The 26,367-nt window shown below is 34.2% G+C and overlaps 5 protein-coding genes and 1 long non-coding RNA gene across 7 annotated transcripts; 2 read left to right on the forward strand and 4 right to left on the reverse strand.

The window, feature by feature from the left end:
• Window positions 1-4,696: 4,696 nt before the first annotated feature.
• On the reverse strand, window positions 4,697-6,283 carry LOC125194549 (uncharacterized). Its single transcript, XM_048092808.2, has 2 exons — window positions 5,472-6,283; window positions 4,697-5,245 (listed from the first exon to the last, which is right to left on the reverse strand). The coding sequence occupies exons 1-2, from the start codon at window positions 6,279-6,281 to the stop codon at window positions 4,697-4,699; spliced, it is 1,359 nt and encodes a 452-aa protein (XP_047948765.2). The 5' UTR covers window positions 6,282-6,283.
• A 1,825-nt stretch (window positions 6,284-8,108) lies between these two features.
• HSP60 (heat shock protein 60) lies at window positions 8,109-12,065 on the forward strand. The gene is made up of 17 exons (XM_089056352.1): window positions 8,109-8,277; window positions 8,395-8,419; window positions 8,516-8,647; window positions 8,846-9,005; window positions 9,113-9,288; window positions 9,457-9,552; window positions 9,848-9,952; window positions 10,067-10,153; window positions 10,243-10,413; window positions 10,494-10,562; window positions 10,646-10,723; window positions 10,832-10,927; window positions 11,012-11,111; window positions 11,198-11,301; window positions 11,389-11,494; window positions 11,591-11,669; window positions 11,749-12,065. Exons 1-17 carry the CDS (start codon window positions 8,240-8,242, stop codon window positions 11,867-11,869), a joined length of 1,743 nt encoding a protein of 580 aa, XP_088912478.1. The 5' UTR covers window positions 8,109-8,239; the 3' UTR covers window positions 11,870-12,065.
• A 122-nt stretch (window positions 12,066-12,187) lies between these two features.
• On the reverse strand, window positions 12,188-14,193 carry LOC148927158 (uncharacterized). The gene has a single exon (XM_089056354.1). The coding sequence runs from the start codon at window positions 12,835-12,837 to the stop codon at window positions 12,217-12,219; it is 621 nt and encodes a 206-aa protein (XP_088912480.1). The 5' UTR covers window positions 12,838-14,193; the 3' UTR covers window positions 12,188-12,216.
• A 95-nt stretch (window positions 14,194-14,288) lies between these two features.
• ING1 (RING/FYVE/PHD zinc finger superfamily protein) lies at window positions 14,289-17,314 on the reverse strand. Its single transcript, XM_089056353.1, has 7 exons — window positions 17,183-17,314; window positions 16,758-16,829; window positions 16,215-16,402; window positions 15,614-15,677; window positions 15,403-15,496; window positions 14,703-14,874; window positions 14,289-14,626 (listed from the first exon to the last, which is right to left on the reverse strand). Exons 1-7 carry the CDS (start codon window positions 17,208-17,210, stop codon window positions 14,516-14,518), a joined length of 729 nt encoding a protein of 242 aa, XP_088912479.1. The 5' UTR covers window positions 17,211-17,314; the 3' UTR covers window positions 14,289-14,515.
• Window positions 17,315-18,403: 1,089 nt separating this feature from the next.
• LOC148927159 (uncharacterized) lies at window positions 18,404-21,760 on the forward strand. 2 transcript variants are annotated; one of them, XR_016128706.1, is made up of 4 exons: window positions 18,404-18,686; window positions 19,526-19,650; window positions 19,705-19,790; window positions 19,863-21,760. It is a non-coding gene; the product is annotated as an uncharacterized LOC148927159 (long non-coding RNA). The 2 variants fall into 2 exon arrangements; XR_016128705.1 differs by having other exon boundaries at window positions 19,526-19,790.
• A 3,009-nt stretch (window positions 21,761-24,769) lies between these two features.
• On the reverse strand, window positions 24,770-26,048 carry LOC148927160 (ubiquitin C-terminal hydrolase 13-like). The gene is made up of 3 exons (XM_089069745.1): window positions 25,534-26,048; window positions 25,283-25,446; window positions 24,770-25,071 (listed from the first exon to the last, which is right to left on the reverse strand). Exons 1-3 carry the CDS (start codon window positions 25,644-25,646, stop codon window positions 24,914-24,916), a joined length of 435 nt encoding a protein of 144 aa, XP_088925871.1. The 5' UTR covers window positions 25,647-26,048; the 3' UTR covers window positions 24,770-24,913.
• Between the last annotated feature and the right edge of the window lie 319 nt (window positions 26,049-26,367).

The raw sequence follows: 26,367 nt of genomic DNA on the forward strand, positions 1-26,367 counted from the left end.
CACAGGATTATATATCCACCGTCTTTGTTACTCCTTCTCCATTGACATAGTTATGCTGAATTCCATGGTTTTCAGTTTCCTTCCTATAGTAAGACCGCTGTGTTAGTAACATAATAATCATACAAAAAAATGGATAAAATAGATTGAACAAAAATATGCTACTATTGATAAAAGAGTAAGAATCCTGCTGATCTTTTATGCAATGGGTGAAAGCAAGAAGGAAATGCAAATGGCGTATATTTATAGATGAAAAAATATAAAACAAAATATTTGAAACCCACCCATTAGTAGCCATAAATTATTTGACCGTTACTTTACATTTATATAGAGTAAATATTCATATTAAAATCTTGCATTTTTGTAGTTTACTATTCTTTTAAAAAAACTTAAAAGTTCGCACGTTAATTATGATAAATAAGTTTTAAAAAAAGTTAAAAACTGAATAATTAATTTAAAATTGATTAATGGAGTCTAGGGCTTTATAAGTAACGTTTTTCCTTGCAGCATCCAATTTGATACCAAGAATTAATGCACATAATTATTTTTATCGTTACTTATCATTGAGCAAAGATATTAATTAATACTCTTAAAAGTCAATGTCTATAGAAATAAAAGGAAAAATTAAAAAATACATTTCATTTTATAACAAAAACATTTCTTATAAAGCCATGACTGCACCAATCAATTTTCTAAATTAATTAATAACAATAGAATATAAATAATTATAAATAGCATTTAATATAGTTAACAATATAGTCATTAAAATATGCACATTTTATTGCTTTATATGTTTCATAATTTATTTGACATTTGAATATAATATCTGCAAAATTTAGATATCTATAAATCATAATATAATTTTGCAATCATGGATAACGGCTTAATTTATACCAACAACTCCAAAAACACATGTAACAGCTCAATTTATACCAATTACTCCATAAATCTCCATATTATTCCATAACTTATAAATATTGCAGAATAACACCAAAACTTATAAATATTTTAAAAGAAGACCAAAACTCATCTTTTATATATGTATAGATAAAGTGGTTCTGGCTAGAACTTTTTTAAAATGAAAATATAAAAACTGAAATATTCTTATCAAGTTTATGGATATTAGTCAGAAGCTAATATTTATAGATATTGTGACATAAAAATATTTACCGTTTAATCGTACTTATGACACTAGCTAATGGTAACAATGTATAGTATCCCCCGAACTAGCTAGAAAAAATAATATTTTGAAAACAAAAATATAATTAGGGAAATATTTTATACACTTAGATCACAAAGTTTATATTTGTTCTCATGTTTGGATTTATGTTTATTTAAAAAATCATTATATGACAGTTACATGTCATTTTATTATATAGTAGCTGGACTCTTAACATATGTTTAATTGCATTTGCGGAATTTTCACAATCAGTATTCTATCCGTCTCACTCAAGATGTTCATATTCTTGAATGGCATGAGATTTTAGAATGAGTTGTTAAGTGAAATATGTAAAGAAAAAAAATATATAGTTGTATATTTTAATGAGGAGGTATGATAGATGGATTTATTTTCACGTACAGAAAGGAATATCTTAAGTGAAACAAACTAAAAATGAACGGATAGAATAGTATATTATAGAATAGCACAATTAGTTGTCCGTGTTTTCAATGAATAGTAATTAACTAAGCTATTTCAGCTGGTTGATGATACATTTAAACTTGTAGAAACGTGGTTTTTTTTTTAATAAATAAAATTCTTATAATAGGTGTATTTTTTTCGTTTATAAAAGTATGTGTTTAAGATGTGATTTATTTTGTTAATGACAATATGGATCCAATTAGACAAGTGGCAAAATAACTGCATAATTAACCCATGTTAAAGGGACACAAATATTATCGTGATAAAGAAAATTATTTATAAACCTTAGTGAGGATGTATAAATATTATGTGATTTTTTTTGGAAGTTGCAAATATGTTAATTTGACTTTATAATTACATGTTTATTGTGATCAATACATGACTTTATTTATTGAAATGCTTTAAACTACTGCTACTATTAATTTATGCAGTGTTTATTATTGTATTTATGTTCATGTGTTAGATATATGTTGCACTGAATTTAGAGAATTATTTGAGAAAATCACCTCAAAGTAATCAAACTATTAATATTTCATGGTTGTAAAATGACTACAATATTTCAGAGAAATTCCAAAAGTATTTTCAATTGCTAAATGTTTGGTGGATCCTAAAGGGAAACTAGGTGGTGTTCTAACTTGTAAGGTCTTATATTGCTATTATGCACATTTTTAAAGTTAACAACTTAAGAAACTTTAGATCTTATTCATCTAACTGTAGACGAAGTAAAAGATAGAAGTAGTTTTAAAAAAAAATTACGTGAACTTTTTAGAAAATGTGAATTGTTTATCTTACTTTATTCTCCCTCTTACCTTATTATCTGTTAAACTAAATTCATTAAACACCATTTTATTATGTTACAGTATGTCGTAAAAAATGGCTCAATTAATTTAGGAAGGATAAAACATGTTTTATTTGTTAACACTTTTGTATATTAGGAGTATAAGTTGTTAAATCAATTAAAACAATGTTCACTCTCACCGTAAGTCAAGGTTGATACCCCTATAAATGCGCTTAAAATTAGAACATGGAGCCACTACAACCAAAAGAACACCTAAAGACATTTTTAATACTATTAAAGACACTAATTTGTGCATCTAGTTAAAAGAACAATTAAAGACATTTTTAATACAAAGACACTAATTTGTGCATCTAGTTATAACACTAGCACTTTATAAAGCGTTTTTATTGTTCAACACAACTAGAAGCATCCTAAAAAATAAAAAATTAAGATATTTTTCCTTCAACTTATGGACGTTTTTCAATCCTCTCTGAAGAGGCTTACTTTGCAAATTAATTTCAATTTCAATTTCAACTATAAATTTGGGCAATGACGACCAACTTATGGACGTTTTCAGCGTCCATTTTAAAAAATTTTAAACGCTAATAGTTGTGTCTCAAACTCTCATTTTTTGTGTCATCAAAAGAGGGCACATTTGCCACTCAAAAAAGGAAAATTTTCAAAAACTTATCTCATACTTTTTTCTCTTCTTTCTTACTAATAACATGTACACCACATTCTACTAGCACTACTTCTTTCATACTCCCTCCATCCAAAGTTACTTGAGTAGTATTCCATTTTGGATTGTCTCAAGTCACTTGAGTCATTTATCTTTTTTGACTAAAAACAAAACATTTATTCACAATTACTTTATTATTTCTTTTACTTTACTTTCTTTCTTCTTTCTTACTTTATTCTCTCTTCTACTTTATTTAACTCACTAAACACAACTTTTTAAAATTTCGTGCCAAAAATAAACACCTCAAGTAACATGGGACATAAGGAGTACTTTTTTCTCTTCTCTCTTACTAATAATATGAACCTCACATTCCACTAACACTACTTCTCTCTTAATTTTTTCTCATCTCTCTTACTCCCTCCGTCCCAGAGTATTAGACTCGTATACCATTTTGGGGTGTCCCAGCATACTTGACCACTTTCTATTTACAGTAAAAATTAAAGAATTTAACTAACACCCTTATTACAATTAGGATTAAAATAATGTTAATTAATTCAATGTTAATTGAATGGAAATCGATACCCAACCCACCAACATCATTTCATTTTTGTGTCTTCTCTCTCTTCTAGACTCAATCCCTCATTCTCTCTCCACGCCTCTTCCAAAAAAAAAACCCTAGATCTAACATTTTCTCTCAAATTCACGCATCCATGGCTTCCAACGACGAAATATGTGAGCCTAATCCAAGCGATGATGGGTGGGTTAACCCCCGACGCCCCCTTACTCGCTCGCCGTCGTGGTCTGCTGGCAGTGGCAGTGGCGGAGGAAAATCACTCGTCGTGGTGCAAGGAAAGAGGAAAGCTCCGGTTGCCGACGCCACCACCCCTGCCATAAAGAAGTTCAAGAGCGGTCAGCTGAAATTAAAAGATCTGAAAGCTGTGTTCCAACAAATATCTGACCATGATGCTGCTGCCGCCGGCGAAGATCCTTGCGAACGTGATATATATGCACCCGTGCATTTTTATGGCTTCAAATAAGGTTAAAATTGATGAGATCTTTCCTCTGTTTTAGTTTCTCTCTATCTGAACTTGCTGAATTTTTTTTGTTAAATTTGCTGAAATTTTTGGTTAAATTTGCTGAATTTGTTTGCTGATTTTGCTAAATTTTTTTGTTAAATTTGCTGAATTTGTTGAATTGTTTGTGTTTGTTATATCTATGTGTATTGTTTATATGCCTTGAAATGTGTTATTGGTTGAAGATGAGAAGTACTCACAATTGAAGAATGAACACATACTTAAAGTCTGACTAAGATGCTTTTTATTGTTGGTGTGAATTGTGATGGTTGTGTAAATTGTTGGTGTGTGAATTTTTTATAGATGTACTACAACCAGCATTTTTCATCAAAAGCTTTGTGCACAAAAGATTTGTTACACCTACAATAACAAAATATTGACATGCTCCTACAACATGTTTACAAAGTACATGTTGCTACAACATCTCTCCAAAATAAGATTCACAAAAGTTTCTTACCTTCCCAAAAGATGCATAGTTGCAGTACTTCTTACCTTCCCAAAAGATGCATAGTTGCTACTGCAGTTGCTGCTCATTGCTGAGTATTTTCCAATTCCAAATCTTGCACAATCCTTCTTATTCCTTCATTATGCCCATGCCCTTGTTCTTCCAAATAAGCAATGCAATCTGCAACTAGCTGTGTAGGAACTTCTAAGTTCTGAGGCAGTTGGTCAGATCTCCTTAGAGCATTTTTCCCCATATGGGGAATCTTGTACCTGTTCTGCCCCTTACACTTCATGATCTCAATCATGCATCCTTGAAGAGACATGAAAACATTGTCTAGGCTTATAGGAGATAGTTCATGAAATGATTTTTCCACAGCATTCAATAAATCATCCAATGTGTTGCATGCAGTTTGTTGCTGAAGTGATTGTATTGCTCGAAACCACCCTAAGTCATTCACATTAGTATCTGGTGAGTTAGGGGGTTGTTGCACCAGCTTCATGTTGAACCCGTTCTGATTTGCAGCAGCAATAAAATCCACATCTTCATTCTTAATATGTGGCTTTGCATTATCTTGCTGGATATTGATTTGCTTACTTGCTCCCTCCGGCCATTTTGCCATGATGGCTGGAATAATCTGTTTTTGCATTCAATTCTTGATTAATTGCATTGCATCCCCTCAATTTTCATCATAAGTTGAATGTGTAACTAGAATGCATACATTAAATGCATGCATACAAAAATTGAATTGTAAATTCTTCATTCAATGCATGCAATAAAGTTAGTTTAGAAGCATTAAAAACACTTGTTATCACTGTAACATGTAACTGCAGCAACATCAAAGTTAGTTTAGAAGGCCATACCTTATTTATTACACAGTCCTTTGTCACTTGCTTTGTGATGCTATCGATTGGTTTGGTTTCTATTGTTCCTGCCCTTCTGTTTTTGCTATTCCTCTTTGCTGGAACCCTTTCTATGAATGGAAAAATACCTATCTTACCATCAAACAGAACCTCTCCGTTTCCTCCAAATAATGGTCTTGCAACAGCGCACATAAACATGATTTTAGAAATGAACTGCTTATTTTTGCATGATCTGTGTGGTTCTTCCTCTTCCGGTGCCATATAGAACCTATGTGTACCTTTCGTGATATAGAACCATTTTTCATCAATGTGGATTGTGTTGTGCATATCTTTGAACTTGAGTTTCCTTAAAATCCTATCCAATTCTAAAGCCTCTAGTGTGAATCTCATCCTCAACAATTTGTTGGGGGCTGTTAGATCAGGCTTAATGGCTGATGTATGAGCTCTAATCAGCCCTGCTTGCACCCATCTTCCTACTGTACTGTTAGAGCATCCTAATCCAACAGCCAATATTCTGATACTTCCTCTTTTAGTGTAGTGCAAACTTTTAAGTAAAACAAGATCAACTTGAATACGTCTGCTACATGGTTTGTTCTTCCTATGATTGATTACCTGCATTGTTTCTCCTCTTGCTCTTTGTTTTGTAGCTTCTGACCAATATCTTGTGCATGTAGAAGCTGATACGTTAAACTTCTCCCGAGCTTCCTTCATCGTGCCTCGCGGTGGCTTGCCGTTTATGCATCTCTCATTGATGAACTGCACAATTTGTTGCTGAAGCTTTGTACATATACTTGTGGCAGATCGCTGCATTCTGGATCTTTTGTGTTGTGTGAATGTAAAGTAGGTGTAAGAATATTTATGACACACTGGAGTATTTATGTTAGTCTATGACGCCACTAATAGTGATTTCACTGAAAATTTGAAAATTTTGAACAGATAGCATATGTGGCAGAAGTGGCGCCACATTTTTTAACTTGAAAATTTCATCAGGCGCTAAATGTAGCGCTAAATGTGAATCAAAGTGAATCAAAATTTCAATTTAGTTTTGATCTTTTCCTAGTCATTGATTATTTTAATGTTTGCAATACATATTGTTTGAATTATGCTCAATTTGAACTTGACGTCGCATTTAGCATTCATTAAATATGGATACTTTTAATATGAGTAAAGTTAATTAGAAATATGCTTCGAAATATCAGTAAGCTAAATACATGCATACAAAAAATTAATTCCATTTATTTTAAATTTAAAAATAAAAATACATCACATCACCTAATCTACTTTATTATCAACTTCACTTACACCACTAAACATCCCCTCCTAAAATCCTGTGCCCAAAAGAAGTGAGTCAAGTACTCTGGGACGGAGGGAGTACTTTTTTCCCTTCCCCTTTATTTTACCAATTCTACATTAAAACTCGTGCTATATTTTTCGTGGACGGATGGAGTAAGTTTTTTTTATAGTTAGTCGCTCGCATATAGCAGTTATGCACGAAAATATATCAATTTGTTTTGTTTTTTATGCGATCAACAATAAAAAAGAGAAAGTATAAATTAGAAATATATACTAATGTAAATCAAGATTTAAAATAAAAAGAGTGAAGAAGACTTGATCCAATAATGACATAAAACGTGATCCAACAATGACAAAAACATTGCGTAAAGATTGGAATGTGGAAAAATGAATGAAAAGAAGTGGAAAATGAGCCGATTTAAATCAAATTTAGTAGTACTACTGTTTTCTATTTATTAGTTTATACTTCAAAATTATATGATTGTTGATAATAATGAACAAATAATATGACTCAGAGCATCTCCAATGGGAATGGGAGAAGGTATATAGAAAAGGTATATTATACATGTATCTTCTTAAAAATTGAAATATACCCTTTTAAAATTAACACATTCCAAAAGGAAAAGATATATAAAAAGGTAAATTATTTTTTAAAAATAAAATAATAGTACAAAATGCATTAAAAAATATAAAGTGTAATAACTTCTCAAATACATTTTTCCTTAAAGAAGAGTTTTTCATGAAAAGAAGGCAAATATGGTAGTTATAATATTTTACCTTTCCATGGATGAGGAGGTAAAGATACCTCTCCAAAATGAGAAAAGGTATACTACTTTCTCAAATACCTCTCCCTTTGAAGAATGATTTTTCATTAAAAAAAAAGATAAATAGAATAGTTGTATTAGTTTACTTCTCTATTTACCTCTCCCCTGGAGATATTTTTACGGATGGCCTAATATATAATGCATCAATCAAAATTTAATGACTGCAAAATCAACAATATGTTGGGCCTTCTCTAGAAGTTACGGCCCAATAATAAAATGGACAAGGATTTATTAAAAGCAGGCAGTATAAAAATGCAGTAATTCTTGTTTATGCGTCAAGAAACAAAAGGATAAGATACTAAAATAGTAAAATCTTAATCATTGTATCCATATTAAAAAACGTCCAAATAATTACGTAAAAAATTACTAGACTTTGTATATTAAATTCGAGTTATCTACAACTAGAACGATAATACTTTTTTAATGATAAAAATAAAAAGAGAAAAAATGGATTCTTAAACCCAAGGTAGCCGTCGCATAAACCCTAGTTTCAAGCTTACTGTATCTTCTAGACTATTCTATTTTATTTAAAACCCACTAAATTCGCACCAGCTTCCCCACACCTCGCTCTCTTCCTCTCATTCCACAATATTCCTCTCTCTCAACTCAACAATTCATTTTGTTTGAGTTCTCTACTCACTGCGTCAAAACATGTATCGTTTTGCAGCAAATCTCGCCTCCAAAGCTAGGTAATTAGCCGATTAAGAACCATCACTGCATTTATGTTTTTCTATGATTGTTTTTATTTTTGACAAAGTGTGAGTTGAATGTTAAAACCCATATTTTTTTTGGTTCTAATTGTGCAGTGTTGCGAGGAACAGCAGCCAACAGGTACCAAGATTTTCTTTTTTCCCTTTCAGATATACATGTATAAATCATGATTGCTTTGAGCTGTTTGATTGATTTATCGTTGTGGGTGCTGTGCAGATTGGGGGTAGATTGGGATGGAGCAGAAATTATGCTGCTAAAGATATTAGATTTGGAGTGGAGGCTAGGGCTCTGATGCTTAAGGGTGTTGAAGAGCTTGCTGATGCTGTTAAAGTCACCATGGGTCCTAAGGTATACCTTGTATTGCAATTTGGCATAATAAGGCATAATAGGTGGTTGCAGATCGTGTGTTGTATAGTTTATTGCTAGCTGCAGAACTGTTTTGTAAGACTTGTTGGATCTGTTTTCTATTTATTTCTGGTGCAATATTTCGAGAATGGGTTTATTGATTCATTCCTGGAAAGCTTAATGTGGGGTTGTCTGGTGCAGGGGCGTAATGTAGTTATTGAGCAGAGCTGGGGTGCGCCCAAAGTGACAAAGGACGGTGTCACAGTTGCGAAGAGCATTGAATTTAAGGACAAAGTTAAGAATATTGGTGCTAGCCTTGTTAAACAGGTGGCAAATGCTACTAATGATGTTGCTGGTGATGGTGAGTTTGCGCCTCTTTTTTTTCCCGATTGTTGTTCATGTATCAGGCTATCAGCTGCATTTTGTTTAATGGCGTGTCTTAACAATTGTGTGTATTGTGTTTTTTAGGTACAACCTGTGCCACTGTCCTTACTCGTGCCATATTCACCGAAGGCTGCAAGTCGGTGGCAGCTGGCATGAATGCCATGGATCTAAGACGCGGCATTACCATGGCTGTTGATGCTGTTGTTACAAACTTGAAAAGCAGAGCAAGGATGATTAGCACATCGGAGGAGATTGCTCAGGTACTTTTGTTTGCTGACATAGTCTTGATTAGTGTCCATAATGAGTATTTTGGAAAGCTTAGTTTAGCAGTGAAAAGTGCAATAAGTGATGAAAAAGTGGAGGAGTTGAATAGTGTTATGTTTGTGCACAGTTTTGCAAGACTTACAGTTTGGTTGCACCTTTTGTAGGTTGGAACTATTTCTGCTAATGGAGAAAGGGAAATCGGTGAGCTGATTGCAAAGGCTATGGAAAAAGTTGGAAAAGAGGGTGTGATCACGATTCAAGTATGTGCTCTATTATTTACACTATTATCTATTAATATGTAGAATGATATAAAGATTAGCACACTGTGGAATTGTCAATTTATCTTTTGAATTGTGACCTTCCAATTAACTTTACATACTTTCTAATTACTTATGAGTTCTTTAATGAATAAGACTAATGGATGGTGTTGATAGAGAAAGAATTCATATTCACAGCCTTATACTTTTTTGCCTTATTATTGTGTGCTGATTTCCCATGCTGTATCCATGTAGAAATACTTACTGAACATATATGGTGGCTTATGTTGTGTTGTAGGATGGAAAGACATTGTTCAATGAGTTGGAAGTAGTTGAGGGTATGAAGCTGGACAGAGGCTATATCTCCCCATACTTTATCACAAATCAGAAGACTCAGAAATGTGTAGGTGTTTCATAATTCATTTTGGAGGATTTATGTAAATAATCGGCTGCTAGCTTGAAAGAAATTCATATTCCCATCTTACATCATTTAACATCATACTCTTTCTGTTGATAGGAATTGGATGATCCTCTTATCCTTATTCACGAGAAGAAAATCTCTAGCATAAACGCCATTGTTAAAGTCCTAGAATTGGCTTTGAAGGTTGCATTTTATCCTTAAACTCCAAAGTTGATATAAGACTCTGTATAATGTTGTTGAGCTTATAAGTCTATATTGTCATACCTATACAGAGGCAGAGGCCACTTCTGATAGTCGCAGAGGATGTGGAAAGCGATGCACTTGCCACTCTTATCCTTAACAAGCTCCGCGCTGGAATCAAGGTCTGTGCAATCAAAGCGCCTGGGTTCGGTGAGAACAGGAAATCAGGCTTGCAGGATCTTGCTGTTTTAACCGGTGGCCAAGTATGTATTGTGCTCTAATCTTCTTTTATGCATCAATATATTTTAGTGTTGCATTTTTGTAATTAAATTCATGTGCACAGGTCATAACTGAGGAGCTCGGAATGAACTTGGATGATGTGGAGCTTGATATGTTGGGTTCGTGCAAGAAGGTTGGTTCATCTTCACTTAATTTCTGGTCATTGTGTATTGCTTTCATTTTACAAGATCAGCTGATCACATTTTTGTCTTACAGGTCACCATCTCCAAGGATGATACTGTCATACTTGATGGATCTGGCGAGAAGAAATCCATTGAGGAAAGATGTGAGCAGGTTTGTGTTAAATCTGATGCCACTGCTCTTGAGCTAATGTTAACATCATTGCTATTAGATTTTTCACTTTTCTGTTATCTATTTACGCAACTATCTTCCACAATGCAGATCAGGTCAGCAGTTGAGTTGAGCACTTCTGATTACGACAAGGAGAAGTTGCAAGAAAGGCTTGCCAAACTATCCGGTGGTGTTGCTGTGCTAAAGGTCGCCTTGTTGTTCTCTTGAATCATCTAAGGTTATTTTAAATGAGATGAATATAACTAAATATTAGATCTTTTTCTCCTTCAGATTGGAGGAGCAAGTGAAGCAGAAGTTGGTGAGAAGAAAGATAGAGTGACTGATGCTCTTAATGCCACGAAAGCAGCTGTTGAGGAAGGGATTGTGCCTGGTAGGGTTTATGTTTCATGATGTTTTTGCTATTATTTGGCTGAATAATGAAATGAAAGAGGCATTAAGATAGTCTTCATGTTGTAGGTGGAGGTGTTGCTCTCCTCTATGCAGCCAAAGAATTGGAGAAGCTGCCAACAGCCAACTTCGACCAGAAGATCGGCGTCCAAATTATTCAAAATGCTTTGAAGGTTTGATTTGATAATATATGCTCCATTATAGTGATAGCACTGTATATCTCGACCTCTTGTCTGACATACTAGTGTTTGTAACTGCAGACGCCAGTTTTCACAATTGCAGCAAATGCTGGTGTGGAGGGTGCCGTTGTAGTTGGCAAATTGTTGGAATCCGAAAATCCTGACCTCGGATATGATGCAGCTAAAGGTATTGGCACTTGATAATACCGTGCTTTCTAAGAGAGATCGTGTGCTGTTTTCTGCGTTGAAGCCTAAAAAATGTTTGTATTAATTGTGCCTACAGCTGAATATGTGGATATGGTAAAGGCTGGAATCATTGACCCATTGAAGGTCATTAGAACTGCCCTTGTTGATGCTGCTAGGTAAGCCTCTCTCTCTGTTTCTCTCTCTATATCTGTGTATGTATCTCCAATGATGATGACGGGATTTGGTGTGTTGCAGTGTGTCTTCGCTGATGACAACAACCGAAGCCATTGTGGTGGAGCAACCATTGGAGGAGAAGGCCGGAGCCCCAATGGGGGGCGGCGGCGGCATGGGAGGAATGGGTGGCATGGATTACTGAGGAGACTGATGGCTGACAAATTATTGAATAGAAGGAAAAAAATAAAGAGAGTTGTGTTGGTTTGAAGCGGGATGTAATGATAGGGTTAGACTATGTAACTGTTTTTGAATGTTGTCCAGTAATTATTTGTCTCCGCCACTTTTTATCCCCACATTTTTCACTCTTAAGAAATTATTATTCTGATTTTCCCCCTTTATGGCATCATGATATGATAATTTATGGGTCTAGCTAAAATTAATAATTTATGGGTCTAGCTAAAAATAACACACCACTTGTAATTCACGTGAAATAATGAATTCTATGCATAATTGCTACAAATAAATGAAAATTTGTAAATTTTTTTATATCTAGTTTGTGGCCGTGGGCATCGGGAAGCGGCAAAGCGGGCAACAACGACTCTTCCGCAGCCATGTTTGGATGCACTCGCGGTGAAACATATGCGAACACGGCATCCTCAGAGCAGCGCTGAGCTCCTCCAAGCAGATTGAGCAACTCTCCTCTTCCTCTGCCGCTTCACACTCCTCAAGCAGCCGGATGTCCTCCTCCGCCGCGGGAACCATGGCACTGCCACTGTCGTCCCCACTAACGTAGCTGAACAAGATCCATACCTCCAAATCGACATCCAATTCGACGTACAAAGGTACAATACCCGTCGGGCCGACAAAATCCTTCACCAGCTCCCACGCGAGCGAGATCATGCGGCTATGCTCTTCGCTGGGGAGGTTACCGCCTATGGCTGTTTCGACCGCCTCTTTCACGTCGTCGAAAGAGAGCTGGTCTCGGACGATGACGCGGGCGGTGGCGCGGTGGTGCGAGTAAGGGAGGGGAAGATCGCGGGTTGAGTCGACGAATTCTTCGTATAGGGAAAAGTTGAATTTGACTTCGAAATAAGGGAAAAAAGTGCGCTGGAATGGGTTTCTGGTTATGCTGAAGTTGGTTTGACAATCGTACTCAGGATCCATGCTCATTGTGTCTGCAAAGCAATGTTTTTTTTTATAGATTTAGTGCTTTATTTATACATGTTGTTTGTGATCGTCCATCTTCAGTTAGGAAACATTAACTTTCCTTAATTATGGGTTTCCTTTTATAATTTTGGTCAGTAATTAATTCCTACGTTGTACTCAACTTGACATAATTAGTTGTGTATCATATTCAGATGTTGCGGATTCTATCTTATGGTTTATTTGGGCATTGCTCATCGCGTCACGCCCCCCAACACAATGTGGTGTGCGTTCGCCCCATGGCCAACAAGTGGGCGTCTGTTCCAGTCGTTAAAATATTATTTAAAAAAAAACAAACTTAAAATTAATATATTTTCTCACTTTATCGTTTTATTCTCATTTTTTAAAATATTTTTCATTTTTCATTCCTTTAATTCATTCCAAAATCATCTATAAATATCTCATCCATCACATAATTTTTTTTACACATGAAAACTCTCTCTCACTCATTTTACTCTCACTCCACCAACTTTTTACGCTCACTTTTCTTCACATTTCTTAAAACTCGTGCCAAGTCAAACTTGGACAACATTTCGGAGACGAATGGAGTAACATAATTTATTGACATTCAAAATGAGCCAAATCCAGGCCTTAAAAATATGCAAAATCGGTATTTAACAGATGTCCAATATCACTTCCACCCACTGGCGGTTCTAGGGGGGCGGGATGGAGCGACCACCCCCTCCATGCGACTAATTTCCTCTTATCCGGCATAAAATTGCCATGTTTGCCCCCTCCATTTCGCCCAACGTCGCTCCAAAAATCGAAAAAAAGTCATTTTCACCCTAAATCAAGCTAGTGATATATATTCCGCCCCCAACGATTACGACTCCTGGATCCACCACTGCTTCCACCATAAATGAGTCATATCCCTTTCAGCAAAAAAAATAGTACTACTACTTTGTTATATTTTTTTACTTTATTCCCTCACCTACTTTATTCTCTCTTCACTTTTCTATTTTTTTTCTCTCATACTTTTCTCTCTCTACTTAATTTTTTAAATATCAATTTCTTGAATTTCATGCAAAAAATAAGTGTTGCTTATGCGGATGGAGGGAGTACCATACAACTAATATTATAGAAGTATAAAAGTAAAAATTACATTTCACTAACTTTTTTCATTTTCTTTTCATTATATTTTTTAAAACGAAGTAAACATGAGACTATTATTTACATATAGTGACTCCAATAAGTTTAATTTCTGGTTTTTTACTAAAAATACTCAAATCGTTTAAAACTTTTCTTATATTTTTCGTACTTTACTAATTTTATTAAAATTCATATTATACACTCTTAAGATTAATGAAAGGAAGGAGTATAATTTCAACATAAAATTACTAAAATATTCTTCAAAATTATAGGGCTCCATATAAAATTCGTCAGTGGCTGAAATAGTTGAAGTATGATATTATCTCATATACCAGCAAAAAGAGCAAATATTTAAATTAAATTTCCTTATGGAAAGAGATTAAGTTATCAATGGGGAGCTATACTGCATAACTGTGGACAACAAGATATCAATATCCCACCCACTCTAGACATTTACGACGCAAAGTTCCTTACACCACAAATTCAGCCATGAACTTGTAGTTTTAAGTTAGAAACATTGAGTTGATTAACATAGGGAACATGACTTGGTAGTCCATTATCTCGTTTTCCTACGCCTTTGGCCCCCGACACAATCTGAACAATACCATTTGCCTTTTGGCTGTTCTTTAAGGCCAACACATCCGTAATGGAACCATTCTATCTTGCACTACATATTAAAACCGCAAAATTTGTTAACTCTAAATCAAAGGGTGGGGAAATAGGCCAAGGAGTCGTTTACTTACATCGGGATTGTCACATGCAACCATTTCGCCATAGCTCACTTGGTTGCAGAGACAATACGTGGGCTCATTAGGGTCAACAGGTAGATCTAATTCCATACTTGTATTTGCTGCAGTCGTTGCACCAGTTCCAGAGGATGAGGCGCCAGCTGCATTTGCTGTTGCAAGGCGCGTCCTGCATACAATATTATATTTACTGAATGGAATGCTCATCTATAGATAGACTGGTCTTCCAGGAAGAGAAAGAACCAAGTCTAGCACACAACGCTGTTATTATCACTATCAGTATCTGCAGACTAGTGTTAGTATTATTTTAATACAATTCTGCATCTGAAATCCCAAAGAATTTACAAAATTTTCAAAAACTGAGCTACGGGCCTAAAACACACAAGCCAACATGGATCATCACATACTGTATCATTCATTGCCAGCTCACAGTTTCTGCTCTTGTTTTTATGGGCGGGAGTTGGGGATGACCTAGGTTTTAATTAATCAATCTCATACAATTTTCTTATTAATGTTTTAATTAAATCAACAATCTCACACAACATAATTTTCTTGTTCAGGTAAAAGTAACACACACGAGGGAAATGCATCATATAATTAATCTGAAACATAAAAAATCATGCAAAGTTCTAGACAATTGAACATGAAGTCTACTTCAAGGAAAATATTTAAAAATAGAAGGGTACATAGGATTTACTTCTTACGCCCTCTGTTGCTAGTTTCACCAGACTTTCCAGCTTTGACATTGTTATCCTGTGTTGGAGGAGTTGCAGCGATGGCATCCCTTTCAGCTATTTCATACCAAAAGATACACAACTTATGAGAAATAAGATATAGATTCATCGTACGCAGTGGCAGATGACACTCTGCAACTGTGTCATATTCAGATAAAGAACATTTAGACATACCACGCCGAAGATCCTCATCGAATTTCTTCAAATATTGATCAAGCTGTTGAATGTGAGTGTCTACCTTTTCCACAGAAAAAATAACTTGTTCAGTGAACTTTACTATGTGCACAGATTAAGCATGGCAATATTAATACTACTGGCAAGCTAAGCCATCCCATTTGTATTTAGGAAATTTATTTTATCACAATGTCATGGATTTATAATGGTTTTGCATACCCAAGTCATCCTTGCTTTTTACACTCTAGTCTATTAGTTATATTACCCTTTCAGTAATTACACAAATATGGTAACTGTATTTTTATCCAGTTATCCAATTTAATTGTTTGTTGAGGTACATCAGTTTAAAAAAGTAGAAACTAGAAGTTCTTAGTCTCCCTAGTTATCTGTGCACACATCCCTAGTCTTAACACAAAATATAAACGGAGCTAATATGAAAATGCATCTAGGAAATTCAATAAGTATTCACGGACGAAGAATAAATAATGAAAGCTACAAGCCTACAATCAGGAAAAGGTACGGATATTGACACACAAATTCGACAAACAAAGCACGATATCACACAAATCACAACACGGATTAGCTAGTGTTGGATAGGTACCAAATCATAAGCCTGAGCCGCCAATGCTACTTTCTCATCGGCAATCCTTATAGCATGTTTTTGCTCATCTATAGCATCATCTGTAAACTTGAGAAGAGAAGAATTGGGAGTGATGCTACCAGATTTTATACCACGCTTCATATCATCTATTTCTTGCTCACAGCGCTGTTCGTTTTGCTTTTGGATTTCTGTTTGTTAAAGTGAGATACAGAAATCATTGAGACAAGAAAGCTTGACTTACCACAAATTGATAGAAATGCTGTGAAGAAAAAAACAGTTGATATCTCCACCAAACAGGTTGAAAACTTGAAATGGCTTTCAATATGGGAATGTAGCATGCAGTAAAATAATATTATGGTGAAACATTATCAACCTTTAACAATTTGTAAATGTTTTCAGATGATACAATTTAGACTTGAAGGAGCTAACCTATACACTTTATACTACAGTTAATTAAATAGGTTACCCTGTGTCGACAATGACAACCTTCAAGAAACACAAATGAGGAACAAACAACAAGGGTAATATTCTAGTGACACTTGCCTTGTAAGCTCTTATCCAAATCTCGTAACAGCGTATACTTCCTTTGTAAAATATTAGGCAAGGCTTCAATATCTATTCAAACACAAAACAATGAAGATCAGTATCATCCAATACATAAAACTAGTCACAGAAGTAAAAGGTTAAGGCTTCACTTCTCACAATAAAAAAAAGGATCACTATAAAACGGATGAAAACTGTATAACTTCAGCCTCCCCAATTAATAAAAAAAGAAAAGTTTTCAAAAACAGATTATCCAGCTTAATTTACACTCCAGATTACAAGGTTTCTGTCTCCAGACAAATAAAATGCAGTTGATTCAATTTCAAACTATATCACGACAGTTTCAATGATATTGACGAGCTAGGGTACCGAAAAAAACGCGATAAAACACAAATTGAATTATGCAGAGATGAAACTAGACTTACTTGCTTGGAATTCCTCGCTGATCGACATTGCTTTGGGCAGGAAATTGGCGCAATTTTAGAGAAATTGAAGAAATCTTGTGAGCCCTAACGAATCTTCCCGCCAGACAAAAAAAATAATATGAGCGTCAATATATATGAATTCGATTGCGTGAAAAATGAATAGTCAAAATAGACTGATTTTTTTTTTTTTTAATATTTTGGTTGTTATAAACTTGGGCTGGAGATTTTGAGGCCCAATTCGGTAATTCTTACTGTATATATGCATCTCCATAATTTAATAACTGCCCCAAATCCCACAAATATATCCAACTCTTCATTTTTCTTCCAAAAAAATATCTATAATCATTTTTTTTTCTTTATAAGAGACTAAGTGAAATATTATAATTTCAATTAATTTTTTTCTGTTTTAACGTGATTTTGTTATAACTTTGCATTTTTATTTTTTAGATTTTCGATTTTACCTAGTTGGGTTAAATATATGTGAAAAGTGTATGGCGGCCATGGCTTTTTTTGGGACGAGCATTGCGACCTCAGAGCATCCGCAGCGGTTGGAAAAACCGCGTCTGTCCGTCCGTGCCAATAGCAAGGACGAGCTCGTCCGCCGCTGCGAGCCGTCCGTCCGTGCCAGCGGCACGACGCTGCTCTTAGCTAAGAGCACATCCGTGCCGCTGAGCAGCACATGTGGCGCTCTTTGATTCGCCAACGGCTATGCCATTGGCATATTCAGAATGTTTTATTTTTTATTTTTAAAAATTCAAAATTAATTTAAAAAAAGTTTTTAAATAAAAAAAATATATTGTTCCACTTCCCAACAAATTATATCCGTTTTCTATCCACTTTTTATTTATTTTTCAATTTTTTTCCCCCAAAGTTCACATTTTCGTCTATAACTACCCCCACTTCAATACAAATAAATCACATTTTCATCTATTCTATCATCTACATTCTCTATCTTTTTTCTCATATTCTCTCAAAAAAACTAACACAACACTTCAAAAAAGACAGCTTAAAAATTGATAAATCCAATTGTTCAAAACTGAAGCCCAAATCGTATTCAATGAACACCCATTTAATTTGTGAATTGCGTGGGCCTAGGGAACGTATTTCTGGCCTTGTTCCATTTATTGAGGACCCACGCCTAACATAGTGAACATGCCCTTAGTTTATGGAGTTAATAAAAAAAAATGTACTAAAAATGACGCTGTTTTGTAGCACACTGTGTTGCTTCCACAACCCCCCTATAAAAGAGAGGGAAATATGAGAGGGAAAAGGGTTTCTAATTTCCAAAATGGATTTTTGGGTTTTATTGCTCGAGACTATTCCGATTGTTCAACACGCTATCCAGAATATCGCGATTTACCTGATTTCATTGGTTTTGGCTTTCCTCTTCTCCTCATCCCGCGCTAGAAGCCCTCACTACTTCGTCAATTGCCCAGGAAGATTTCATTTTGTCCATGGGAATGCTAATGTAGACTACCGACGGTGCCGCAGATGTTTCCTTTGGGTAATATTTGATTAATCTTGGTTTGAATTGCCTCATTGTTAGTGTAGGTGCTGTTTACATGATTTAATCTGCGACACTACTTGATTGATGTGAATATTTGTTAATTTTTAGCTATTTTTCTCTGCCGATCTCTCCGTATTTGATTTCTTAGACTATAGTACTTGATTTAATCTACATTGATGTGAATAGTTGTTAATTTTTAGCTATGCTTCTCCGGCCGATTTCTCCGTTTTTGATTTCTTAGACTAAACTTGATTTAATTTGCCATACTACTTGATTGGTGTGAATAGTGGTTAATTTTTAGCAACGTTTCTCCGCCGATTTCTCCGCACTTGATTTCTAATTTAATTTGCCGCACTTTATTTGATTTCTCATATTTCCCGGCCGATTTTGCGTGCAATTGATGAGTGCGTGATTATCCGCTGAATTTGATTTCTCATATGCTAGTATTTGTTTTCTCAGATGCTAGAATTTGACTTCTCTGTAGTAATTGATGAGTGCGTGATTATACGTTGTATTTGATTCTTCGTATTTCTCCACCGAGGCTTCTTGGTATGATGGAATGGAATGGAGATGGGAATGGAATGAGAGTGGGAATGTGTGTTTTGATGTGATTATACGTTGTATTTGATTCTATTTCTCCACCGGGACTTCTTGGTATGATAGAATGGAATGGAGATAGGAATGGAATGAGGGTGGGAACGTGTGTTATGATGTGTGTAATGCATTCCTTAGCTCTGTATTTGATTTCTCAGTGCTAGAATTTTCTCTGTTTTTTGGACTTACTAGAATTAGTAATAGACTCTAATAAAATTTTATTGCAACTGCGATTTATCAAGGGATTTCTACTATGAGTTCCACAATAGCAGCCAACATGTATCTTAGGACAGTGTGGAACCTCCTGCGTTCCTATATGGTTTCAAACGTTGCTCCCATTGCGTTAATGCAGACTTTCCCTGAACAAGTAAGGAACATAGTACTATATTTTTTAGAATAGACTTATATTATTTCTAAGTAGTCTCCTCTTTTGCTCTTGGTGGCCACCACGGCTAAGTGGGCAACATTCGATGCTGTGCTGGCGTACCTTTTCGGTGGTGGAATAATGTAAGTCACAAAATTTATTTCATATTAATAATAAAAATATTGTATCTAAGGTAAATAAGTACTTTTTTTTAGGCCACCTATTGCGGTGCTTAGCTTTGCATGCCACCTAGGAGTTCTATGCGCCTTTTTGGCACTTTTCTTAGAACAAAGAGTTGGGAGGGATAAGAGCATCTGCAATGGTAAATAAGCTAGCCTGTTTCTCCTCCTGCTACATCATCCAACACTAAAATTCCTCCTACCACATCATCAGGACAAGCAAAAGGCTAGCCATAGGCTAGCCACATCATCAGCACTATTAAAAAAACAACTAAATTTACGGAATTAAACACAATATACAGAATTAAATTTATGACACATACACGGGAAAAATTCGTTAATTTTATTTAAATAAAAAAAGTACATTAACTAAAAATAAAAAAAATTATATTAAAAAAAATAAAAAATTCCGGGCTTCCACACACGAGCCACCGCCCCACTCTACTCCTCGTGTATTAGAGAAGATAGCACCACTGTGGTTGTTTCTCATGTGGAACTCAACCAAAACCTTCACTCTACGATGAGGAGGAAAGTCATTTGACTTAAGAAACACAGACTGATGGCAAATGAGTGTCGACAATGACCAAGTATACAATTTAACCTTGGATACAATTTAACCTTCCTAGAATATAAAACAACAAATTAATCCAAACAAACATTATAAAAAAGAGCTATATTTGAATATAAAAAGGAAAAAGGTAGCATTAACTTCCCACCCGACTGATGGCAAATGAGTGTCGACAATGACCAAGTATGCATAAACATAATCATGATTGTTATGATCGATTGTGACATACCAGTCAAAATAAAATATTGAATAAACCTATTAAAAAGCGAATATATAAAATACATGATACATGTTAGAATTGACCAAATAGACGTTACTAACCATTTATAGCCTCTAGATTCAAATGCCCTAGACTCGTATGTGTCATTTTCATACTTTGTGAGTAAGGAGAAGGATTCAATTCTCACCAACAAGTTGGCTTAGAATCTCTAATTCCCTTACAAACCCCGACAGTGTCATTTATTTAACTAATAGTAACATAGTATTATATTTCGAAAGAAAATAACCAATATTAAAAAGATAGATAGATCATAAACAAATTGCCAAAATGTCATTAAATTAACATTTGGAACTTAGATATATCACTAAACTTATTTTCAAAATGTCATTGAACACAAATAACATCTTAAATTTCAAACAAAATAAAGAAAATTAAACTTATGACATTTTTTTGAATGTTTCATGCATATATCATTAGGATTTTGGGCACAAATATTGAAAAATAGCTATGATTCTAAAAATGAGGGTAAGTATACTTGTTGGGTACACATACCGGTGAAAGTAGCCGGTATCAATGTGATCGTCCATAGCTAAAGAAGGAATGATAATTATGTTACATAAAAAATAGATGGACAAAGTCAGGGGCTAAACTATAAATACACTAATTCGGCTTTCAAACACAAATACTCCATGAATCGTCAATTTTTATTGTGTCTAATATCACAAAACTTAAATAAAACAAAAAAAAACAAAGATTTTTCATATTTCTTTTTAGTCTCATTAAAACCTAGTCCGTAAAATACTGGTTACTCCAGATATTATCGTGTACGTATATTATAATGTAGCGATTGCTATCACCCGACGGTCCTAAGTCCGGTGTTCACCGGTGGAATCCCATGAGTCCGGCTCTCCAAGCCGCCTTCTACAAATCTTGTCCCAGGTGTGGCGACAAAGTGTATTGGCCAGGCATGGATACCCAAGATTAGGATACGGAACGCACGGTTCCACCATTGACCCAAAAATAAGAGATTCGTGCAATTAATTTAATTTCAATATAATGTAATTTTGATGCTATTCAGTCTATTATATGAGTACAAGATATTAATAAATCTTTGCTAGATCATCTATTTTTATGTTATTGTTTACTGGATTTGATGGGATTTATATTAGATTCCATATGCTCCTATAGATTTGGATTTTTTTTTCAAATAATAATCTATTTACGAATGAATGATTTTCATAATTGTATTGTGACTATATAAAAATCTGCTATTTCCAGCCTTTTTAGGTTTTATTAAACCTTTCTAGCTAATACCATTAGGATGATAAAAAACTATTTGCAACAAATGATATTTTGTAGTGAAAATATTTTATTTTTTGCCATTATAAAAAAATAGCAATATGAAGTACATGTTTATAAGTATTATTTACATCGACAATAATTTCAAATTAATTTTCGTAATCGTAATCATTTTGACATTTGCATATAAACAAAAGCTGTGCATATTGAGTTGGATGTAATTATGATTTAGTTTAGTAAATCATATCTTTGAAAAATAGATGTATTTAGTATGCGTGTGATAAATTTTTAAAAGTTGATATAAAAAGACCACGAATGAATTAAACTAGCAACGCGATTTGAACAAGAGATATAATGACACATCTTTCATCTAACATTAAATAATGCTAAAGTATTTTTTTCTCCAACTAGACCTGCTCAAGGTTTATTGAACCGGCGGTTAAAACCGAAACCGAAACCGTCGGTTACGGTTCCGAACCGAAACCGTGAGAATTTACCCGAACCGAAACCGTCGATTTTTGAACCGTGGTTCGGTTCAGGTTCAAAATTTTTCGAACCGAAACTGCGAAAAACCGTGAAATCAAGTCGGAACCGCAAAAACCGACGGTTTGGAACCGTAACCGTAACCGCGAAATAACCTCGCGGTTCGGTTCCGGTTCAACAATTTCTAAAACCGGAACCGACGGTTTCGAACCGTAACTGTCGGTTCCTGAACCGTGGGCACCTCTATCTCCAACCAATAGGTCATAGATTAAGTCATTTTGGGTGTGTATAAATCTCAATCAAAAAAATATTTGTTCAAACTTCTCGAAAACATTGTAGCATATTGAAAAAATGGAACAAAGAAAAATAAAGAATCCGGAGAATTTCTTAAATCTATATGAATAAGCTAGTTAGTGGCCTGGTCCTCTAGGGCTAGGTCTCGATACTAGCTGTTGAAACCAAAACGACATCGTTTCCTTTGCGTTCTCGTATATTTGTGGAAGGTTGAGTTGATTCGTTTGCGACGAATCTTCTGACAATATTCTTGCTGCATCCACCACTCGTACTTTACACATGCACATAATAACAAAAACTAAGAATATGATTGAGAGAATGCTCATTTTATGGGAATTCATCTTCACAAACTTATCAAAGAAAATCGAATGTATTTGGAGCCAAGTGGAGAACTATATGTTTTGTGTTGTGAGTTGAGGATGAAGAATAATGATTTGATTTTCTGAATTTATAAGTAACATATTTCTCAGTTTTCGTGTTGACCAAGGGGTATACTAGAACAAGTCGTGGTGGAATTATATAAAAATTAAATATGTCAAATTTGTATAGTATGAATATTGGAAAGTCAAATATGACCTCGAGGTTGATATAGAAATTTTGACTAGACCCACTATTTTAGTTTCTACTAATATATATAATTATATAAACACTGATTTAATTATTCTCATTACCTGGTTGTTGCACTAAAAAAAAACTTCCCATAGTTTATATCTTATAATAAATAATCCGAAAAGTAAAATTGAGAAACCTTGACATATAAGTAATACTCCTATCAAGATAGAGTCTACATAAGAAAATAGTTATTTATATGTTTCGTAAAAAGTAAATAGTAGTATTCGTTTATGGAGGCTTATCATCAAATGAAATATAAGGTTATTTAAGTTGAACTTGAATCAAAGTGAGAATAAATGTATTCAACAAGTGGACGAGAAAATACTTTCTGTGTGTCAAACGAATCCAAATTCATGTAAGTAAGAATGGACTTGTTCTATCTATTTCTTTAAAATTCGTCATAAATAGAGTGGCCTTGTAAAATATCCAAATTACTAGTATATTTTAACGAGATAAAAATAGATATATTTACTAGTTTACTTGCACATAAAATTAACGGATTGGTGTTAAGTCTTATCGTGTTCGTATCCTTATCGGCTTGATCCGCTAAGACCACGATTATTTTGGGTTGAGTGCGATTTAGGTTCAGGTCGATCAGGTTCAAATAGTCCGTTAATATATTAGTATTATTTTAATTTCTTATTTTTAAATATTATTAGGGTTCAGATTATATTATTATTTTATCACTTTTCATATGTCGTCTTAATTTCGTTCCATGTCTTCAATTTTCATAAGTCGCGTAAATATAGCCTATTTTCATATGTAGTCTTGACCCACTATTTTAGTTTCTCATAATTTCAAATATTTATAAGCACTAATTTAATTAATCTTATTGCCTGGACGTTAAGTTGCACTATATATACATCATACATGTTTGTTCTCCTCGATGATCTCACGTTGTGTTTATTCAAAATAAAATAAGTTTCGCGTGGTACATCTAATTTTTCCAATAATATAAATATTTAAGTATTATGTTGGTTGTGGTTATAATTTGATATTATAGCCTATTTTCCAGGTCAATTAGAACTTAGAAGAGTGAAAAATTGATCGATAGCATCAAGCACTAAATTTATGTCTCTTTTGCGGTTGGGCTGGAGTGAATTTGTGGCTCTTTTTCGGTTGGGCTTGGGTTACGAACTGAAACAATTTATTTGGGCCCACCAACTACAACCACAGGAATTAATAAATGAAAAGCAAATCTAGTTATTTAATTTTCTTTTAATTTGCTATTCTCTTTTTTAATTGTTGATTAATACTCACAACACATAAGTTAATAAATGAAATGCCAATCTGATATATTTTTTTTCTTTTGAGCACAACAGCATTAAATTTATTTATATTTGCTCTTGATAAAATGATCAGCTCAAGATAGTGCATGCCTTTTTATGAGAAATATTCTTCAGTGCATAAGAACTAAGGAAGATGAAGATTAATGCACAAAAAAAACCATCTTAATAAACATCACCCTTATCAACCTAAAAAAAACTTATCTTGTAATTCATCTTAAAATGGCTAATCACAACAACGCTACCAAATAGGGGTTAAATAGCAAAGAGCATCCTCACAAAATAAACCATCCAAATTTTGATCTAAGAGCAAAACAAAAAGTAGCTAGATTTCAGGTGATTCACGCGCAAAAGCTTGCACCGTGATTTCAATTTCCACAAAACAACAGTTGTTGGCAAGGAAGCCTTTAGCGTACATATCAGTGATCGATAAAAACTCACAAAATCTCCAATCCACACGTGAAGATGTAAACCAATCTGTAACTGCAACGAAAAAGATAGAGTTGTAAAATCTCAATAGATGTAATTAATGAACCATATAACATGGGAATATTGGAATTTATTTGGAATAAAAGGCCATATATTAGGGATTTTAAACACTTATTTAGTTTATCATCCTGTATTACGCAAAATTCAGAATTGAAACCACGAGGATAGGTGTGTTCAAATTGAAACGAACGATGAAAAAACCAACATTTTTTACAGATGTGGCGGCAGCCATTGAGCCTGGTTTTGATGCTCATAAACACCTCGGCCTTCACCCTTTGATGAGAAGGTATGCTCTTTGGAACAAGTAACAAGGACATGTAGCTGTTTTTCGACAATGAAGGAACTCCCCTTGGATAGAGCTCAATATTCCTAAGCAAACAAAATCAAAAAGTTTCAAATTAATCTCTTAAAAATTAGATAAACTCAAAACAAACAAGTGTAAATAGTTACAACTACCATTTGTAATTTCCAACATCGAACTCTTCAGAACGCCAAACATCCCCTAGCATCAAAAAGTCGGGAATCATCCATGTGTGCTTAGTATGAGCCTCGTCTTCAACCAACCTCATACAACGATTAACACGTTCACTTTTGAAAACAAAAACTTCAGCACCAAACACACAATTGTTTATAGAAGATAAGTAGAAAATTCAATTTTGATTAACACGTTCACATTTGAACAAAATTCACATTTTCATCTATAAATACCCCCACTTTAACACAAAAAAATCACATTCTCATCTATTCTATCATCTACATTCTCTCATCTTTTTTCTCATATTTGTCAATTTTAATTGTTTATTGAGGTACATCTGCTAAAACAAAACAAAAAAAAAGAGTAGAAACTAGAAGTTCTTAGTCCCTAGATATCTGTGCACACATCCCTAGTCTTAACACAAAATAATAAACGGAGCTAATATAAAAATGCATCTAGGAAAATTAGTAAGTACTCCCTGGACGAAGAATAAATAATGCAAGCAACTTTGCATTATTTATTTTTTAGATTTTTGATTTTTTTTCTTCCAAAAAAATATCTATAATCTCTTTTTTTTTATCCTTTATAAGAGGCTAAGTGAAATATTATAATTTCAATTAATGTTTTTCTGTTTTAACGTGATTTGTTATAACTTTGCATTTTTATTTTTTAGATTTTCGATTTTACCTAGTTGGGTTAAATATATGTGACAAGTGTATGGCGGCTATGGCTTTTTTGGGACGAGCATTGCTACCTTAACTACTTTGATTCTCCAAAAACAAATTTCTTGTGACTTAGTTTTTATACATGAAAAT

This window comes from Salvia hispanica, chromosome 4, assembly GCF_029641045.1.
Source record: "Salvia hispanica isolate PSC_SH4W2 chromosome 4, Shi_PSC_v1, whole genome shotgun sequence".
NCBI classification, from domain to species: Eukaryota; Viridiplantae; Streptophyta; class Magnoliopsida; order Lamiales; family Lamiaceae; genus Salvia; species Salvia hispanica.

What these genes read in the sequence shown, in the direction of transcription:
- LOC125194549 (XM_048092808.2), bottom strand. Translation starts at nt 6,281, where the DNA reads ATGCAGCGATCTGCCACAAGTATATGTACAAAGCTTCAGCAACAAATT. An exon ending in AGGACTGTGTAATAAATAAG is followed by an intron (nt 5,246 to 5,471) that starts GTATGGCCTTCT and finishes ATGCAAAAACAG; the next exon opens with ATTATTCCAGCCATCATGGC.
- HSP60 (XM_089056352.1), top strand. Translation starts at nt 8,240, where the DNA reads ATGTATCGTTTTGCAGCAAATCTCGCCTCCAAAGCTAG. An exon ending in TAATGATGTTGCTGGTGATG is followed by an intron (nt 9,006 to 9,112) that starts GTGAGTTTGCGC and finishes TGTGTTTTTTAG; the next exon opens with GTACAACCTGTGCCACTGTC. An exon ending in GTGGTGTTGCTGTGCTAAAG is followed by an intron (nt 10,928 to 11,011) that starts GTCGCCTTGTTG and finishes TTTCTCCTTCAG; the next exon opens with ATTGGAGGAGCAAGTGAAGC.
- LOC148927158 (XM_089056354.1), bottom strand. Translation starts at nt 12,837, where the DNA reads ATGAGCATGGATCCTGAGTACGATTGTCAAACCAACTTCAGCATAACC.
- ING1 (XM_089056353.1), bottom strand. Translation starts at nt 17,210, where the DNA reads ATGTCGATCAGCGAGGAATTCCAAGCAA. An exon ending in CGGCTCAGGCTTATGATTTG is followed by an intron (nt 15,678 to 16,214) that starts GTACCTATCCAA and finishes TCTGTGGAAAAG; the next exon opens with GTAGACACTCACATTCAACA. An exon ending in CGATGAGGATCTTCGGCGTG is followed by an intron (nt 15,497 to 15,613) that starts GTATGTCTAAAT and finishes GGTATGAAATAG; the next exon opens with CTGAAAGGGATGCCATCGCT.
- LOC148927160 (XM_089069745.1), bottom strand. Translation starts at nt 25,646, where the DNA reads ATGAGGTTGGTTGAAGACGAGGCTCATACTAAGCACACATGGATGATT. An exon ending in GATGTTGGAAATTACAAATG is followed by an intron (nt 25,447 to 25,533) that starts GTAGTTGTAACT and finishes TTGTTTGCTTAG; the next exon opens with GAATATTGAGCTCTATCCAA. An exon ending in CCGCCACATCTGTAAAAAAT is followed by an intron (nt 25,072 to 25,282) that starts GTTGGTTTTTTC and finishes TTTTCGTTGCAG; the next exon opens with TTACAGATTGGTTTACATCT.